At 38.7% G+C, this 21,204-nt stretch overlaps 1 protein-coding gene across 1 annotated transcript in view; it reads left to right on the plus strand.

The window, feature by feature from the left end:
- Positions 1-21,204, plus strand: part of CYP7B1 (cytochrome P450 family 7 subfamily B member 1) — a 188,547-nt gene that overhangs the window by 146,636 nt on the left and 20,707 nt on the right. The window contains exons 2-4 of the mRNA XM_022595293.2: positions 6,854-6,990; positions 15,955-16,542; positions 17,003-17,209. Of these exons, the coding sequence (XP_022451001.2) occupies positions 6,854-6,990; positions 15,955-16,542; positions 17,003-17,209 (932 nt within the window). The remainder of the gene's footprint in view (positions 1-6,853; positions 6,991-15,954; positions 16,543-17,002; positions 17,210-21,204) is intronic.

Below are 21,204 nucleotides of genomic sequence, written 5' to 3' on the forward strand. Positions count from 1 at the left end.
GCTCCTTATGAGGTCATAGCGAGAAATGGACCTAACATGGTTGAGGATAATCCACAGTAGCTATTCTCACTTTTTGGTGTCTAGAACTCTTCACTCTTAAAAAAAAAAAAGAAAAAGTTGCAGATTATACCAATTTACATACTGACCAATCGTAAAATCTAGAATTGCCTGTCTTTTGTAAAAATCTCCTTAACTTTTTTTTTTTTTTTTTTTTTTTGCGGTACGCGGGCCTCTCACTGCTGTGGCCCCTCCCGTCGCAGAGCGCAGACTCAGCGGCCATGGCTCACGGGCGCAGCCGCTCCGCGGCATGTGGGATCCTCCCGGACCGGGGCACGAATCCGTGTCCCCTGCATCGGCAGGCGGACTCCCAACCACTGCGCCACCAGGGAAGCCCTCTTTAACTTTTTTCAAAAAATGGAAACTGATACATGTTTCCTGCTTAAAATTCATTATATATGCTTTCTTTTTTACAGCAGTTTAAGGTTTACAAAAACAATGAGAGGAAATTGCAGAGTTCCCCAAACCTCCTCCTGACCCTCCCAACAACATAGTTTTCCATCTTATTAACATCTTGCATCAGTATGTACGTTTGTTACAATTGACTCAACATTAATTCATTACTATTAACTAGAGTCATAAAGTTTACATTGGGGTTCACTTTTTGTGTTGTACATTATGTGGGTTTTGACAAATGTATGATGACATGTATCCACCATTACAGTGACATATAGAATAGTTTTACTGCCCTAAAGATCCTGTGTTCAACCTGTTCATTCTGCTTTCCTTCTCCCCTAACAACTTGCAACTACTGATCTTTTAACAATCTCCATAGTTTTACTGTTTCCAGTTCATATGATTGTAATCATAATGTATGTAGCCTTTTCAGATTGGCTCCTTTCACTTAGCAATATGTAGTTAAGTTTCCTCCAAGTCTTGTTAGGACATGATAGCTATTTCATTTTATAGCTAAGTAATATTCCACTACGTGGACTTATATAGAAGTTTCCTTATCCATTCACCAGTTTAAAGACATCTTGGGACTTCCCTGGTGGCACAGTGGTTAAGAATCCACCTGCCAATGCAGGGGACTCCAGTTCGATCCCTGGTCTGGGAAGATTCCACATGCCAAGGAGCAACTAAGCCCGTACACCACAACTGAGCCCACACGCCACAACTACTGAGCCCACACGCCGCAACTACTGAGCCCGCATGCCACAACTACTGAAGCACAGGCACCTAGAGCCCGTGCTCCGCAGCACGAGAAGCCACTGCAATGAGAAGCCCATGCACCACGGTGAAGAGTAGCCCCCGCTCGCCAGAACTAGAGAAAGCCTGTGTGCAGCAATGAAGACCCAGCACAGCCATAAATAAATAAATAAATAAATTTTAAAAACTTGGATTATTAAAAAAAAGGACATCTTTATTGCTCTCAAGTTTTGGCAGTTGTGAAAAATTTGCTGAAAACATTTGCATGCAGGTTTTTTGTGTAGACACAAAATTTCAACTCGGGTAAATACCAAGGATCATAATTGCTGGGTTGTATGGTATTATGTTTAGTTTTACAAGAAACAGTCAACTGTCTTCCCAAGTGGCTGTACCATTTTACATTCCCACCAACAATGAGAGTTCCTGTGGCTCCACATCCTTGTCAGGATTTGGGCCTGTCCATGTTTTGAGTTTAGCCATTCTAATATGAGTGTAGCAGTATCTCATTGTTGTTTTAATTTGCAGTTCCCTGATAACATACAATGTGGAGCATTTCATATGCTTATTTTCCATCTGCATATCTTCCTTGATAAGATGTCTGTTCAAATCTTTTGCCCATTTTAAATTTTTTTTCTTATTGTTGAGTTTTCAGGGTTCTTTGTACATGTGGGATACTAGTCCTTTATTAGAAGTGTGTTTTGCAAAGATTGTTCTTCCAGCCTGCAGCTTGGGTTTTCATTCTCCTTTTAATACCCAAAGGGTTCTTTGCAAAGCAGGAGGAGGAGCTGGTGCTCTCTGGCTCACAACCTTCCCACTGTGTTTGCCACCTGCACGTGCACTTGACCCTTTCCCCCCACCCAGTAGAGTCCCTCAGCCCGACGCTGCCCTAACTCCTCAACTTTTTCACCTGCCATTGACACAAGTTTATGTGGTGTGTCCAACAGACTCATAATGAATGTTTGCAGATGAAAAAGGCCATGTGGCTCCCAGGCCAGCAAACAACTTCTTAGAGTTGAAGATTGGTCACACCTGTTCCTGGAAGCAGCCTACCCTGCCGTGCTGTGCATCCTGCCATGGTCCTTCCCAGAGTCCCAGCTTAGCATGATGTCGCCTGACTAGTTTTTCCCTGTCCTTCCACTTGCTTTCTTTCTCTTTCTCCTTAATACCCACCCCCCAAATTCCTGTTTGCATCTTATGCAGAGACATTTCATTAACTCTTGGACCAGGTCATGTCCAGAGAACCTCATCATAAGCGGACACACACCTGGTGAAGCTGTTCTGAATAATGATCATTCTTTCCTTGAGAAAGTCAGCTCTTTGCAGAGACTTCAGGCCTGTTCACCTGAAGTTATTGAGTCTTTGTATATCTGGAGGTTTAACAACTTCATTTAGCCAGTGATTGGAAGGATAGGGAAGTCCATGCTTCAACCCTGAGCAGCTCCGTGAAAGGTATAGATAAGCAGGGAAGGTTGACAAACCAGAGTCCAGGCTGAGCGAAACCACTTCCAGGCACTGCTTGCAATATACAAATAACAAGAAAACTAACCCGGCTCTGTGTACCAGCTACTATCAAATACTCTGTCTCGGCCTGATTGGTAAATCTCTAAATTGAATATTATGATTCTCATTCAGGGGAAGAAACTGAGCATCTATCTACACATAGCTAGCATTGGGATTTAAAATTTCCCAGGACAAGTCAGATGTGCAGAAATGTAACTTTAATTCTTTATAACTGAACTCAAATTTCCAAGCCCCTATTTCTGCTGATGGCAGAAAACACTGAATATTTGCAGTGAGAAGTTGCTCAGTCACCTCCTGTTTAAAACTTGGTCTCTTTTATACAAAGATTAAATGAGATTTGGGATTCTCTCTTCCCCTTCCTTTCTGTTGATCTGGTGAGTCCTGTTGTACAGATGTTCATGCTGTTCATCTTTGCTTCCTGGGGGTGCCTCCTGGCTAGGGTTTGGGGAGTGGTCCTCCCCCTTTGTATCCCTTACTGAAGTGCTCCAGTTGGCTGTCACTCACCTGGTTTCCAGAGAGAGCAAAGCATGTGTGTCTATGCTTCCTTGGCTGCACCTGGGCACTTGCTGAGGCTGCTAGGACGCCAAGGCTCAGACACGTCTTTCATACACTCCTCCTTAGGGACCTTCCATCCACAGCCCTGCGGTGAGGCTCCCTCTCACCAGTATCCTGAAGAGCATGTTGATTCTTAACTCTCCAGAGTTGTGGGAACATTTCTAGGCATCCCGATGCCCCCACTGGAGCCAAAACATAGTGGAGGAATAGAGGATGTTTCAAGAATACAGTTCTAAGAGACACTATAAGGCGAATGACATTTCCAGTCAAGTAGCTTCCAGAGTAAGTCAAGGAAGCATAAAACAGAGCAGCTTCCAAAGTGCCTCTCGCTCAACAGCAAAGTTTGTTCCAAAGGTCAGTGTTATCTTCGGTTACTGCAACGCCCTTCAGTTGTGTAGTTTCTGAAATTTTAACCACCCACACAAAGAAAATCTTTATTAATTAGGAAAAATAAAAAAATTATTAAGGTAACATTGCAGATATTAGGTGACCTGATACGAATATATTAAGTCTTTATCAATTTTTAATTTTTCCTGGATTGCTGTGCATGTATCAAGGTTGCTCCCTACTTGCTTAGGAGGTTATTTCAATAACTGGGATTCTAGCCTAGAATGATCATGGGAAGAATGGAAAAGAAATTACTTTGACAAGTATAGATTGCTTTGGAAAGTGTTGGGCTTTAAATGTCTAGGGGAACAATGTGTGACAGGTCAGATCTTCTACCTGTTTATTTAACGAAAGGTGTAGCAGAAAGACGAACTTCATATGTCATTAGAAACCAAGTATTCTGTGTTGGTCCACTCTTAAATTTTGTGTGCTTCTTTTGAACCAAAGGAAAATGTCTAAAATGTCTTTTATATTTTATAGCTATCTTATGTATTTAGATTCTTCTCCACTTTTTGCTTCCAGACAAGTTTGGACCATACTTGACACGTTGCATAAACTTTAAGATGTGTCCTACAACTTGTAAGGAAGACCTTGCGAGCAGTGATGCAGTGGTCTATGCATAGAACATGGGTTTAATCATTGAGAACCTTTGTAAGCTTTAGTTTGTATAATTTACAGGCTATGTCCTTGTGGTCTGTTAAATAGTGAAGAGGATATTTGAGGAAGTGTTTATTGTTTGAGTGGGAAAAAGAGGGATATGGACCATTGATTTGGGGGGAGTTTTTTAGTTACCCTCCATTGTTTCATGACCTGCTCCTCTTAAGCTTTGGAACTGGAGCACCACCAATAAGTGTTAAGCATCCTGTCCCTTCACTCAGCAGTGAGCAGTCGGTATTTCATTTTCAAAGTCACAGAGCATGAGAGAGACAAATAGCAGTATTTGTGCTTTGCCACGTGTCAGCAGGCCTTTCTGGATCATTATGGTGATGTCTTTCCTTCCTAAATAATTTTTACAAATACACTGATGAAGACAGATTTCTGTTATTTGTCTTCGATGGGTCGTAAGTTGAACTAGTACTATATTTTTTCCTGAAAATATGCACAGTTGTGACATGGTGTTTAATAGTTTGAGGCTTATTTCTGCCAGAATGAGCACAGCTGAAAGGAATGATGACCCTTTCATCTTTGTAACAATAAAATGGTTTCCTAATGTGTTTCCCTCACTTTGAATGTTAAGTTCATATTCCCCTGGATTTCTGAGCTCCATCGTTTACCCCCTCGGAAACTCCGTGAAGAATACAACTTTGGACCGCATGACAGAACACAGAGGATGAAATGAGTTGCATTAATGATATGACAAAAAGCCTTTCAAAATCTCTGTCACGATGCAGCATTCAAGTAACATTAAACAAAACAGAGTATAAGTAGGCCACGGAAGAGAGTTCATATCTTGAAAGGAAATTTTGTGAACTAGATCACTTGCAGATTTTGGAAGAGTCATTGGTGAAGAGCCTACATGCTATGGCTGGGGATCTACTCTCCAGTCATATGTGCAGTCTTTTCTCGTTTATCAATCTTTGGACCTAAAATTAACTGTTACAGTGTTTTCTTGGTACACTTTTATATTTCTCAAAAAAGCAAGTCTTCATTGCTCAAGTTACATTCAAGAAAATCGTGGGGAGTGGGGTGAAGAATAAGATGCACATTTCTATGCAATGTTTCCTGCCTTCCTATTCTAAGTATATGTACTTAAACAACAGCATATATTTTGTAAATTAGTATAAAGAAAAACTGTCCTCTAAAAACAGAAAGCAAAGTTTTGATACTGATTTCCTTTATTTCTATCACACCTTGGATTTATTTTGTTTCAGTTTATTTTTCCCCTGAAAAATCTGATATTTCTTTTTTTTTTTTTCTTTTAACTTTAATTCTACCATGTTAGGTTGTGGGAAGATAGAAGCTTCTGATAGGGTTAATCTAGCTACACAGAATTCCATGCTGAGTATGAACATAATCTTGATCTTTGATTAGATCTGAGCTTGTAATATCTTGTGATTAATCAAAATGGGTTGTACTGTGTGTAGTATAAGTCATCTTCACAGATGGGATAGAGAATCATCAGAGTTCTCTTGAATATTTGTTTTAATCCCTTCTAGGATAAAATGGCTTTGGATCTTTTTTTAAAGTTTAAATCAGATTGAGTTCACCAAATAAATGACTAGGAAGAAATATTTTATTTTATTTTTTGGCTGCGTTGGGTCTTCGTTGCTGCACTCAGGCTTTTTCTAGCTGTGGCGAGCAGGGGCTACTCTTGGTTGCAGTGCACGGGCTTCTCATTGCAGTGGCTTCTCTTGTTGCGGAGCATGGGCTCTAGAGCACAGGCTCAGTAGTTGTGCACAGGCTTAGCTGCTCTGCGGCATGTGGGATCTTCCCGGACCGGGGCTCGAACCGATGTTCCCTACATTGGAAGGCGGATTCTTAACCACTGCGCCACCGGGGAAGCTCCAAGGAAGAAATTTTGAAGTCCAGTTTTGCTAGGATTATAGGTCAAAAAAGAAGAAACTTGGTTTTTAATTCACAGTATTTCAGTGTTTCACTGAACGCACTTCATATGTTAAAAAGAGTTATCTTGTAAAATTTAACAAATATTCCTATTTATTTGTAGTTTGAATAAAAATCTTCATAAAAGAATATAACAAAACACCCTTCATGGAAATGATGTTGAAGTTCTTATTGTTCTCAATAGCATAAAAGATTTTTCAAGATTAATAATCTCCCCTCTTCTAATTATGTAATTCCAGTCTAGTTGAAATCTGACAGCAAAGAGCTTTACTTTGGCAACTAAACTACCTGACATCTAACCCCCAGAGCACAGCAAGAGTGCTCAAACACAAAATGTTTACTGAATGTGTCTGTCATTTCAGCCAACCATTTGGGCCTCACAAGACACAATTTCTCACAAAAGTTGCTCACCAAAAATTGTAAATTGAACTGTCTGCCCCAGAGCCACACACACACTGGAGGGGCTCAATAAATACATGTCTATGATTATATACGAATCATTGAATAAAAGAACTGAAAAAAAACTGTACAATTCATCCAGTCTAGACTGGATTAATGACCCATAGGTATTAAAATCAGAATGATTTAACTTCTCTCTCTTTTTTTTTTTTTTTTTCTATAGGAGACCTGGTGAACCTCCATTGATAAAAGGCTGGCTTCCTTACTTTGGAGAAGCCCTGAAATTACAAAAAGATCCCCTAGGTTTCATGACTACTCTTCAAAAGCAGTATGGTGATGTTTTCACTCTTTTCCTTGGAGGTAAGTGGCACTTCAATAAGTTCCTTACTTGTATCATAATTTCTCACTTGTTCTTTAATGTTGTTATATTTTTCTCTAGGCAAAATATGAAATATTTGTACATTATTGTTTTATTTGTAGGCTACTACAAAAGAAAACTATGTTTTTGAGTACAGTAATCCTCACATTAAAAAACAAATTATAGAATTCTCTTGAGGGTTCCTAGGGAACCCCACTCTCCTGGTATCACCTGTCGTTTGGTTTGGTTTAGCTTACCTTTAAGAATTGTTTCTTGAAAAGCTAGAATACGTTAATGGACTTGATTTTGTAGAGCAGTTTTAGGTTTACAGAAAACTGATCAGACAGTTCCCGTATATCTCCTCTTTCCCCTGATCATAATTCCCCCAGTTATGGACATCTTATATTAGTGTGGCACATTTGTTGCAACTGATGAGCCAGTATGGACACATTAAAAGTCTGTGGTTTTGGCTTCCCTGGTGGCACAGTGATTGAGAGTCCACCTGCCGATGCAGGGGACACGGGTTCATGCCCCGTTCCGGGAAGATCCCACATGCCGCGGAGCGGCTGGGCCCGTGAGCCATGGCCGCTGAGCCTGCACGTCCGGAGCCTGTGCTCCGCAACAGGAGAGGCCACAACAGTGAGAGGCCCACGTACTGCAAAAAAAAAAAAAAAAAAAAAACATATCTGTGGTTTAGGGGCTTCCCTGGTGGGGCAGTGGTTAAGAATCCTCCTGCCAATGCAGGGGACACGGGTTCGAGCCCTGGTCCGGGAAGATCCCACATGCCACAGAGCAACTAAGCCCGTGCACCACAACTACTGAGCCTGCGCTCTAGAGCCCAAGAGACACAACTACTGAGCCCACATGCCACAACTACTGAAGCCCGCGTGCCTAGAGCCCATGCTCTGCAACAAGAGAAGCCACTGCAGTGAGAAGCCCATGCACCACAACAGAGCAGCCCCCGCTCGCCGCAACTAGAGAAAGACCGCTCGCAGCAACAAAGACCCAACGCAGCCAAAAATAAATAAATAAAATAAATAAATTTATTTTTTTAAAAAGTCTGTGGTTTACACTAGAGCCCACTCTTTGCGTTGTCCAGTTCCTTGGGTTTTAACCAATGCAACATGTCAGGTATCTTCCATTACAGTATCACACAAAATAGTTTCACTGGTCTAAAAAATCCCCTGTGTTCCACATATTCATTCCTCTTCCCCTCCCCCTGCGCCCCTAACAGCCATGGATCTAGAATATATTTTTAATTTAAAAGTATTTGTTATGGTTCAGTGCACAGAGAGCAGTGTGGGTCTAGGAATGTTCCACAGCTTTCATTAGCACAGATGTAAACAAAGTAATAATCCTGCTGGTGAAAACAAATATATCTGTTATGGTTCTAACTTCAATAAAATGTTTACAAAACAAGGAAGAAGCACACAGCAGGATCACTATGTAACCCAACATCACTGGGCGCTGAGAAGCTGGAATGTGCTCAGCTCATCCTCCTTGAAGGCCCATGCTCTCCAGCTGTAGCAGCTATCTCTGGCCACCTAACAAACCTCTCCCAAATGTAATGCCTCAAAACAACAGCTGGTCTAGCCCGGGTCACCTGTGTGGCTTGAGTGACCTGGCTGATTGACTGGGGCTTAAATGGCCCAGGGTGGCCTCATCACATGCCTGGCTGGGCCTCCTTCTCCACATGATGTTTCATCCTCAAGAAGATGTCCTTATGTGGCAGCTAGTATTTCAAGAGGGTGAGAGGAAAATCTGTAAGGCCTCCTGAGGCCTTGGCTCACATGTTACAGAACCTCACTTCCAGCACATTCTCTTAGTACAAGCAAGTCACGGGCCAACCCAGATTCAAGGCTAGGAAAATAGATTTCCGCTTCTTCCTGGGCAGAGTGGCAGAGTCACAACGCAGAGGAGCCCGTGTAGAAGAGAGAAGTTTATCGTGGCCATGTTTGCATACAGTCTTCCACGTCAGCTTATCACCTGGGCTAGGCATTCCTGTTCTCCACTTGTGTCTGCCCTGTCCCGGAAGGCTCATCTCTACACAGTAGATCGTCTGCACGCCTTTTCCCTCTGACTTCTGGTTGGCTGTGCAGGTGGAGGGCAGGAAAGCTGTGTTCTAGCTCTCCACCTCTTACTGGGCTCTGCAACACAGTTCGCTCTCCTTCCCAAGAAAATTGAAGACATCAGGTATGCTCTCACTCAGATCCCCACGCATCTATCAGATGTTTCACAGTTATCCTTACCGCCTCTGCTCCAGTTTCAGAGAATGTTCAAGACAATCCATTTACCTGTCCCCATGACCCTTACTGCCTCCTCTGGGCTGGCATTACATTATTTCTCCCTCCCATGTATGTATCTTCATTATTTTCTCTCTTGGGTCCTTACCCTAAGCTTCTAACCATGCTTAATCTTTCCTGTATTTTCCTTCTAGTTAACTTTTCACTTCTGTTTTTTCTCTTTTGCATCTAGATTTTTAAAGAGAGTTGCCTACCTTTGCTGCCCCCGGTTGTTTAGCTCCCAGAGACCTCCTAGCTGTAACCAGCTTTCTGCCTTGCTGAGGTCATTAATGGGCCATCACCTGCCTGGACCTCTCTATCTGGTGGACAAAGCTGATCCCTCATTCCTTCTCAAAACACTCTGTTCCTTCACTGTCTTGACACTGTACCTCCTGGGTCTTCCACCGATGCTGAGCATTCCTTATCTGGGTCATAGTTACACGTGCCTCTTTCTTTGCTCAACCCCCTTTATCTTTCTCTAACAGTCCTTGGAATTTTATGTTCTATTCCTAAAGAATTTAGATAATTTCTTCGTACTGTAATTATGTTGCCAAGTATCCGGAGCAACCTTTTGTACACAGAGCAACTTCACTTTTGTGCTACCATTTCCGTGTCATTGGGAGGAAAAAAATGATCCAACTGGATGAAATGGTCAGCATGGTCAGTTTCTCACATGAATAGGTAGTATTCGTTTCATTGCATCTTACTCCCTTGGCTGGCAACCGGCAAGTCTCTTCCAACAGTAATTATGTGCAACAGGAATTAATTATATTCTCTGATTTCAGAAGAATTGAAATGGAAAAAAAATCATGCGTCTTAGAAACAGAGACATTGTAGTGTATATGCTGATCCTCATGAGGCTCTCCAGGGTCTAGGCTCCACCTACCTCTCCAGCCCCGTCTCTTGCTACTATAATGCACCATTAATACACCAAATTGTTGGAATTTCCTCCTCATATACCATGTCCTTTTTGTGCCTCTTTTTTCTGTTGTGGTTCTTTCTGCCAGAATGCTGTTCTTCTATTTCTCAGTCATCCTTGAAAGATGACTGACATGGATGCATCTTTTGAGGCCATCGTCACGTATCACTTCCTCCTAAAATCCTTCACTGACCATTTCCCTCCCCATGGAATGTTTGATCCCTCTTCTCCAGGCTCCAATTACTCCTAGTATAACTTCTGTCATGGAATTTAATAAATTGTGAGTGTATTGCTAATTCACTTGTCTATTTCCCTTCATTATTTTCTAACTTCTTTACTGCCAACATTTAGTTCAGAGCTCAGCACTGATTGATTCACAATAAATATTTGATAAGGAAATTCCCAGTACCTTAGAGCTGATGAAATACTTACTATAATACAAATAAAGGCCATAGCTGGGGCTTCTATTCTAAGTGAGCTTTTGGCTTCATAATACAAAACTGTATTCTTCACTTAAAAAAGTCACTCTTGGGGGGAAATAAATTAGGAGTTTGGGATTAATATATATACACTACTATATATAAAATAGATAATCAACAAGGACCTACTGTATAGTACAGGGAACTCTATTAATTATTCTGTAATAACCTATGTGGGAAAAGAATCTAAAGAAGAATGGGATGACCCAGCAATCCCACTACTGGGCATATACCCTGAGAAAACCATAATTGAAAAAGAGTCATGTACCAAAATGTTCATTGCAGCTCTATTTACAATAGCCAGGACATGGAAGCAGCCTAAGTGTCCATCAACAGATGAATGGATAAAGAAGATGTGGCACGTATATACAATGGAATATTACTCAGCCATAAAAAGAAACGAAATTGAGTTATTAGTAGTAAGGTGGATGGATCTAGAGTCTGTCATACAGAGTGAAGTAAGTCAGAAAGAGAAAAACAAATACCGTATGCTAACACATATGTATGGAATCTAAAAAAAAAAGGTTCTGAAAAACCTAGGGGCAGGACAAGAGTAAAGACACAGACGTAGAGAATGGACTTGAGGACACGGGGAGGGGGAAGTGTAAGCTGGGACGAAGTGAGAGAGTGGCATGGACTTATAGATACTACCAAACGTAAAATAGATAGCTAGTGGGAAGCAGCCTCATAGCACAGGGAGATCAGCTCGGTGCTTTGTGACCACCTAGAGGGGTGGGATAAGGAGGGTGGGAGGGAGACGCAAGAGGGAGGAGATATGGGGATATATGTATATGTATAGCTGATTCACTTTGTTATAAAGCAGAAACTAACACACCGCTGTAAAGCAATTATACTCCAATAAAGATGTTAAAGAAGAAAAAAGAAAACAAACAGAAAACCAGTTTCACTTGTTATCTTCATCTTAGATACTGAGAAGCTTGCTGAATTTCTCATGTCTAAATAATTTGGCCATGGCTATCTTTTTAAACTCAACAGTAGACAGCCATAGTTGAATACGAGCTGCTACTTCCCTTTAGCTTCTTCCTAGAGTTTGAATAAATTCCTGTCAAAAATCCTTATTATATATGTGGTTCTAATGATCAGTTTGCAAAATAGCTCATTTGGAAAATGTGAATGAGGAACAGCGTCTCCCACCGTTGTCCCATGATGTGAGTTCAGTGCGTGTATGTTTCTTGCGTGATGAGCAAATGATTGTCATCCCCAAAAGTCTCAAGGGACATGGATGTCATCTTAATAAAGAAATTAAAAGGTACATCTTTTCATTAGAAACCACGTAAATTCGTGACCTGTCGCAGAAAATAGTTCTCTAATTGGTTTTGTGTGGTGGTGCAGCGGAATCGTTTTCCCTAGATGTCACCCCAGCAAAGCACCACTGTGCATCACTGTCAACAGCTAGCGAAATCTCACTGATAAGAGGGGGAGGATAACGTGGTCATCCTCATAAAATAAAAAGTTGGTTCACAGTCCACTCTTCCAATGAATATTTTCAGCTTGACATTTAAAAAACGTCTATTGAAGAGCCAGTTAAACATGGAGATCAAAAGGTTATAGTTATGGAAAATTTCTTTAAAATTCCAATTTATCTCATATTTCTTGACTGGGCATTTCTATTTCCAATAGTCAAATAGTTGTTCTGAATTCTCTTGGATGTGTTTCTGCACCAAATATCTGAAATGGAAGCATCAAAATTCAGGTTATAATGACCCAGATGTCAAACTTCTTGTGTATAAGACATCAAAGTGAATGATGTGTGTTTTTTTTTAACATTTAGTGACATACTTGGCATCACGTAGCTTCACCTTCCTAAAAGAAGTAATTTTGAAGGACGTGAAAAGGCTGTTGAGTTAGTAAACGATCGTATGCAGGTTATTCAGGAATGCTGGGATTAATATCTTAAGGCCCAGCCAGCTCCTAAAAAAGGAAGACAATGAAATTATTGGTAAAGAATACATTAAAAATTTTGACCCCATTTCAAATTTACTGCTCAAAAGGATGGTTTTATATATACGTATACTTTTTTGCAAAAGTGAGCCTCGTTTTGACATTTATATTTTAGACGAATGCAAACTCTGAAATTCTTTAAATCAATGTATCACATCAGCTACTGATAGCTTTCTTCTCCCTTCTGAAAACACAGCCAAGGATATTGTTTCTATCTTGTGATCTTTGTGAACTAGGCAACTTGCCTGTTGACACGTGGCATTCATTTACATAAAACCACACTGGAACAAAAGTTATTTTTGCTCAAGAATCCATGGCCTTTAGAATAACTTTTCAAATTTCCTTTGTTAAGAAATTTAAATTCATTTTATGAATGTATATGTGTTTTCCTAACTGTCTTATTAAAGATTACAAAGAAACTCTGGTTTTGCATCTCACGTTAGCAGATGGTGGACAGATGGTTTAAATTAATATTAATTTTGGAAAACTTAGCTTAAATTGTTTATACTGAAGATTAAAAGTTGGAAAGCCAGCTAGCATCTCCAGTGTTATTAGTACTTTCAAACCCACTCAAAAAGTAAAATCCAGAAAATCAAAAGGTCTTACTCAGCAATCCACATCTTATGCAGATAAGAGAGTCGGTAAAGCATAATGCCTTGATGTTGAAGAACATCAAAATAAGAATGAGAAAAAGAAAATACAGATCCCGGAGTGTAAAGAGTCTTGAAAAGAGTGAGAATTTTATCTACAAATTGCTTTAAACTCATCACTAATGATTTTTTTAAAAGAACCTGTATGCAACAAACTGTTTATTAAAAAAATATTACAATTGGTTGCTACCCAGACACAGTTTTCTCCATTTAGCTTTTACTGTTTTTATTTGAAATTAACCTCATAGTTTCTTCCCATATCCTTACCCCCAAGGTGAGATAGAGAAAGAGAGAGAGAGGGAATATATGTGTAGTTTTGATGACTTCTAGATCAAAACTGTAAAGTACATGAAGCCTCTCCTTCAGTAGGCCAGTAGCCAGGGGCTTCTGCTGCCGTGGCTGAATACGGTTTTGACTTTCCACTTAGATTTTGATGAATATAGAAAATTGGTAAGAAAAAAATTCAAAATAGTCTCTAGAAATTATGTTTTACAGACTGAGCCTTTTATACATTCTCTGAATTTTACTGACTAATTTAAAATAACTCTGTAAAGACATTTATAAGCAAAATCCTTTTGTTTAGTGAAAGGAGAAAAGTATGAATCACCACCTGTGAAAATGCACAGCCTTGCCTAAAATTATATCTTTTGCAAAGTAAGAGAATTCACTCTTTTTTCAATTATTTGTCAGGCAGATGCTGGCACTTTTATTTAATTAAGCTGCCATGGTAAAGCAGGTGTCATAAAATGTGCCCAAATCCAATTGATTCCTTTTTCTTTCTTCTCCGGGGGGGGGGGGGGGAAGAAAATCCAGTTTACTTTGTAGATAACAGCTTTAGGGTCTGACCAGAATGAGTAAGTAGTCTCTTCTAGCTTTACCCTCACTCCTAGATTGGCCCACCTTATTAAATAAATTAAGGGGAAATAGAGTGGATACAATTCAAGTCATACGATTTATTTTTAGAGAAAGAATTATAGCACATCTATTCATGTACACTAAAAACTTAAACTCTGTTTTAAAATTGTAAAACAAAAAAACATTTATCCTGTTTCTAGGATTAGGTTGAAAATTATTCAAAACTTTATCCTAAATCTGGTACCAAATGGAATTTAATTTCTGTGATGCTGTTTGAGTTACCATAAATAACAAGCGAGAAGTTGTTCATCTAAGAAAGCTTCACGCACGCACACACACACACACACACACACACACACACACACAGGAATGATGAGGTGAAGAGCTAAGTATAGATGATTCGACAAACTTTCATGTCTAATTATTTACTGTTTTCTAGAAGACAAATAAGTGTTAAAGTTGTAGGAGCATCGAAATTTCATGTGTGTTCTTGGAAAGGGAAGACTTATTAATGCTAGCATTGAATACTGCCTACATATTACCTCTAATTAGCAGGAGTCTTAAAGCAGCCCTCCAGTGAGAAGGAGTCAGCACCGTGTAAGGAAAAGAACAGTGCGTGGGGACTGTCTTCTTGTCTAGGCTCCGCCACTAAAAATGGCGGCATGATCTTGGCTCTTAACTTCTCCTGACTTTCTTTAGCTGATAAATGCTGGAGAGGCTGCAGCTAGGAATCTCCAATATCCGTGCCAGTTTGGAGAGATAGACCACAGTATGACTCTGTTCCTCAATGTGCCTTCTTATAAAATCACTTGAGGGACTTGTAGGTCCCACCTTCAATCCTTCTGAATCAGAATCAGGAAGGAATCTGTATTTTTAACCAGTACCCTAAGTCTGGACTGATATATGAAAATGCCAAATGTCACCTCCTCAAAGAACCCTTGTTGATAACTCCAGGCAGACCGAAGCATATTTCACTTCCTGTTGCCCTTACATTGTGTTCCCACCTCTGCTCTATTACTGTCCATAACAGTACAATGGTTCCTTTACATCTTTATCTCAAAAGGAAAGAGATCCAACCAAGTATCTGGATGTCAATAAATGTTGAATGCATGTATGAATGAATGGATGAAAGCGTGATTGGATGGGTTCTAGTTTTGAAATCCTCTTTCGGTCACAAATCAATATGAGAGTTTGGACGTGTTACTAAATCTCCCTGAGCTACTATTTTCTCATCGATAAAATGAAAACCTTGGTATTTGTGATTTGTTGTTAGTGTTGAATTAGATGTTCACTTGTGAGTACCTGCTTCGTACCACATCTTCATTTATTTGAGTTAAAATTATTGTATCCAATCAAAGCTAAGATAACACCAAGTATGAAAAAGCTCTTTATGCAGTGTAAGTGATCAGTAAAGGAGTAGCATCTTACCAATTTGAGTTGCTTGTTTGTTTTCTGACTGTATTATTGGGGAAAAATATAAGAAGTGTTTAAGTAATGAATTTTGAGACTATTTAAAAGATAATTTAAATATCTTGGTAGTTTGTTAAAATAAAAATTTGAAGAATAAACTATCTTTTTGAAAGTCGTTAAGAATTTCAGAACATTTAACTTCAAGCTTCTAGCGTTTTCCCACCATCTTCCATTTTAAAAGGAAATATGTAGTGGAATTTTGAATCAAATAGATTTTTATTGTACTTTGCATCTTTTGAGATGTGAGTTATTAAGGTCTTTCTAATTTTGATTAAGATATTCTCAAATTTCAGATATCTTGTTTTGTTTTACTACCACATGAATTCATATTCTCATTTATTTCTTTTAGGAAATTACATAACGTTTATCCTGGACCCTTTCCAGTACCAGTCAGTGGTAAAAAATCAAAAATTAAGCTTTCAAATGTTTACTAGTAAATTCTTAATGAGAGTATTTTCTGTCAAAAAGATGATGACATATCATGACCTGAACGACAAGATTCATACTAGCTATCAGCTTTTACGAGGGAAGCATTTGGACACACTGATGGAAAACACAATGCAGACTCTAAAACAAGTTTTTGAACCACAACTCTTAAAAACCACAAGTTGGGACACGGAATATTTGTTGACATTCTGCAGCTCAGTAATATTTGAGGTGACATTTACAGCCATACATGGAAATGTTCTTGCTGGCGATAGGAAAACATTTATGACCGAGTTAAGAGATGATTTTTTTAAATTTGATGGCAAATTCACACATTTAGCATCAGGCATACCCATTGAGCTTCTCGGAAACATCAAGTCTATTCGAACGAAACTTATAAAACAATTGACAACAGAAAACTTAGCCAAGTTACAAGGATGGTCAGAAGTTGTTCAAATGAGGCAAGATATCCTGGAGAAATACTATACGCCCAAGGACACTGAAATAGGAGGTAAGAAATTTCTGAATGATGACTTGTCTAAAATAAAATAATTTACAGTAGACCTTTGAAATAAAAAGGCAAAATGGTGACCTTGAGAATTTTTATGCTCTTTCTAATTGGCTAATGATAAAATGTTTTACTCTGAAACAACCCTTTGTGATAATTGATTTTTTTTTTTTTTTGCTGAGATGGTAATGCAAGATACTTAACGGGGATAATGAGAAAGAGTATAACTAAGCTGCATTTACTCCTCTTATCTCATCCCCCCTCCCCTCCCCCACCACACACACATTACATTTTAAACTATTCTCATTAAGCAGAAAATTAGACTTCAGAAGCCTATTGGTCCTCATTAGCATGCACTGATCCTTGGCTGGGTCTGTGTCCTAACATCTTTTAATTAGCACACTGCAAATCTAATCAGTGTAATAAACGCTATTAATCTTCCTTTTCACTTATTTTCTCCCAGCACATCATTTAGGCTTGCTCTGGGCCTCTGTGTCTAACACTGTTCCAACTATGTTCTGGACGATGTATTACCTTCTACGGCACCCAGGAGCTATGGCAGCGCTGCGTGACGAAATTGACCATTTGCTGCAGTCAACAGGTCAAAAGAAAGGGCCTGGATTTTCCATCCACCTCACCAGAGAACAATTGGACAGCCTGGTCTACCTTGGTAATTTATTTTTATCTGTTATGAAGAAAAGAAGGTACCTCTCTGCAAAGTCAGTTTATCACTCAAAGCTGTTTACCAAGAGGTGGAGGACACAGCTGCCTAATTGACATAATAACACCCATTTACATCAATTATAAATTATGTAGTTTATAGCTGTAGATACTCTCATTGCATGTAAACATTAAGGCCTAGGTAATTAACTATGTAAGGTATGCAAAAGGCTAAACCAAAGCTTTGCAATTATTTGAAAAAGAAAAAGGTTTATGCGTATTAAGTCACTAGACTCTGAGCATCTGTTGGTGTGTTAATGCTTTCCAAAGGATGCTGGGCTATCTTAACAAGAAAGGTATTCGGGATTAAAAAAGAAAGTATTTCAGACAGACAACTTGTGTGCAAAACACACTTATTCTTCCCTCAAATGGTGTCTGTATTTTCAGGCAGAGATTAAGATGTATTATACAGTTTGCAGTGTATGATTCACAAAAATGTAGTAAGAGTGATTTCCACTGGAAGTTCATGATTTAAACACACTTGGGGAAGAAAAAAAAAAAAAGGGAAGAAAGGGAGGGAGTGAGGGAGGGAAAAGAAAAAGCCACAGCTACAAATTACTTCATGTGAAATGTCAATATTTTATAAAATAGTCACTGGTTCATGAGATATGCATGGTCACTATTTCAAATACGTTTGAGGTCAGAAGTGACTAAGTTACTTTTCTTTTTCTATGTAGGCCTGTGTGCCTGTAACAGTGAGCTTTTGATAACAGTGGATTCGCCTTTTCCGGTTTTGATAAGACCACTCTCATTATGTGAATGAATTTTAATTCCCAAAGTTAAATTCCAATCCAACGAGTTATTCTCTGCTTTGTCTGTATTGACGTTTCATCCTGTGGTTTCTTTTACTATACGCTATTCCAGGGCCCTTTGGACAAATGCAGGAGCAAGTCTTTATATATCTCTGTTGCTCCCCTCGTTTGACAATGTAGGCAAGTATCTTAGCCCGTGTTGGCCTCAATTTTTTCCCTTTTAAATATGTTCCAGGCTCTTTGATGGGAACTTCTGGGAGCAAAGGCCCTACAGGTCTTGATCAGTGTTGACCACCAGCCGACATTAAGAAGAATGGCCCCAAGTGTTCCGGAGATTGTTTCCACTGGTTAGGATAAGACCCATCAAAGGCAGTAGCAGGAAGCTTGCCTTGTAGTGACAGTTGGCTAGCTTATTCAGTCATGCCGTTTTTAGCATACGTTATCAAAGTAATTTTATTTATTTATTTTATTGGAGTATAGTTGCTTTACAGTGTTGTGTTAGTTTCCGCTGTAGAACAAAGTGCATTATCAAAGTAATTTTATATTTGCTTGGAGAAGGAAAATAATCCCAGCATTATTAAAATACAAATATTATTTTATTTTTCTTTTCAGAATGACTGGGGACCAAATGCACAAACTTTGCATAAAGTTCTGGGTAGTTGTTTTCACATAGACACACAGTATTTTCTGGGTAGAAGATTTATGGTTCCTATGAATATCAAGGTTTCATTTCCCATTTATTCAAGTAATTTCAATTGCATTTTATGAGTCAGATAATGTATACAGGGACGTAAAGCAAATAAACTTTAAGGAGTATGTGTTTGTATTCAGAACACAGTTATAAACTCTTAAAATTTAGTTGAAATTCATCAACTTTCTTTTTACTCTTCTCACTATTGAAAGAAAAGACCATTTTAAAATTGTGGTGCTAAAGCAGACAAGTTTAAATTTATTCAAGCTGAAGAAATGACAGGTTCCAGAGCCGTAATCCGGGTCCATTTAAGTCCATCACTAGAATAGAGATTTTCATCCAGGAGCCCTCAGACATTTACAGCTCACTTATCATCAACAAATGACCATCACCAATCCCAAGTGCCTGGAGATCCACCTGAGTACAGGAAGCACCTTCAGCAATCTAGAAGGTAGACCCCGTTCATCACAACCTCGGGTACCAGCAGAGGCCAGTGTTGTTCATTACGAGAATTGAATCTTCTAGATAATAGGGTCCTCTTTTTTTCTTTCTCCAGATAGACAGTTTGAAGCAATGTCTATCAGATTGCATCTTTAATGCAGATTGAAGCAAATTTTTATACGAATCAGACTCAAAAAAGATAACTTCTGCATCTAGTCATAGCTCTATCGTATTTCTCTCTACCAAAAGGGTATGAACTATATGAGGAAAGGCAAGATTTACAGAATTAAATGTTTACAATGCACTGCATGGGATGAGTGTATGTGCATCTCATCTCCTTAAAGAAAGAGTTCTATGTATTCTAAGTACAATTTCTTTAAAGAAAGATATCTTGAATTTTTATTATTTTAAGAAAAAAGTTCACAAGGATGAAAGGAATGCTGCATTTTTTTTTTAAACCAGGAAGGAGAATTTTGATATTGGTAGAGCAAACAAAGGGAAAGGAGTTTTTTTTACAGAGATTTTGCATGTCATCACGCATCGATAATAAAGCGAAGTTGGAAAAGAAAGTTAGAATGCTGTAGAAACCAGTATGTTATTCCTAAACAAAAATGATTTCTCTTGTTTAGAGTGATCCTTGAAGGCAGAGCCCGAGGGGGCATAGGCTTATCGTGACGTGATCATCGTGCACATATTATTGACATTCGTGGCCCAATCCTATAGGCCTCGCGTGTGTCAGATTTACTCTGACATCAGTATACACACAACATCAGCAAAACTTAAAACGTGTAGCATCAAGTGGGCTTTTAAATATCTAGCCTGTTAACGCAATTCAAAGCAACCATCCGTTGCAAGAGGCTGTGATGGATTTGTGCTTTTTTCCAGTGCTCCTGAGCATCTTTCTTTACAACCATTCTACCCCTTTCTTTTACATAAAGAAAAACACAACTATATTGTTTTAGATACAGAACTTGTTATAAAGATTCTGCTTACCAGGTCCTCACTAAAATTGAATATCAGTGTTTAGTAAAGGTCTCTACAATTAAATATAAATTTAGAATAAGATAGTATATACAGTGGGGTTCAGATAACTGTTACTTGGGGCCTAAATTTCCATAGGAAAAGTTGCTGATAGAATGAAAGTTTGAGAAACTCTAAAAGAAAAGTAAGAATGTTTTTGTTTTCCCAGAAGAACCTGGGGTAGAGGTAGGACTTAGAACTACAGGTTTCCAATACAGGAAAAAGAAAAGTTGATTCAGAGAGAATATAAGAAAAAAAGATAATGTGAGAAGAGAAAATTCTCAAAATTGAAGTTTTGATAAATGGATAGCAAATAATCTCACTGAGTACTACTTCTTACTTCAAGATTTACCTGAAAAATGTATTTAAATAACTTAAAAAGTATGGGTTCAGTAAATGTTGTCTATTGTTATCACCAAGATGATGTTTAACCTCAGTGGCATCCCTATGACGTTTATGTTGTTTTCTTTATTTTCAGTTATTTACGAACCAGGCTGGTATTATCATTAGACATAGTTCATGTTAAATATATTCATGACTTCAATATTTCAATCAATTTTATGGACTTTTATTGTTTCATATGATCTTCTTTAAGATACTGGGGGACTGGGGGAACTCTTATTTTGTCATTATTTTTACAGATGAGAAAATTCTCAGGGTGCTAAATAACTTGGCTAATAAGGTCATGGAGGTAAAGGAGAGAAGCAGGATTTTAACTTGGGTTTTCTGGCCACACTCACGCTTTTCCCCTCAAACCTATCTGATACCAGAATTTATGGAGTCTTTTTTCATTGTCCAAACAGAGAGGGGAGAGGAGTTCTTTGTATCTTGATTCATCAGCGCCAGCTGTGATATGAACATGATTAGATCAGAAAATGTGGGCTAGATGGTATAGTGTTAACTGTATTCTTAATTTCAGGATGAGACATTATGATAATATTCATAATTATTATTTTACTATGTATCAGGCTTTTATTAGCTTATTTAATGATCATCAAGTACTAGCTCATATATATATATATATATGTGTAAGCACAAGTA

This window comes from Delphinapterus leucas, chromosome 17, assembly GCF_059928025.1.
Source record: "Delphinapterus leucas isolate spDelLeu-1000000601 "Yukka" chromosome 17, BTC_Dleu_Yukka2, whole genome shotgun sequence".
Lineage (NCBI taxonomy): Eukaryota > Metazoa > Chordata > Mammalia > Artiodactyla > Monodontidae > Delphinapterus > Delphinapterus leucas.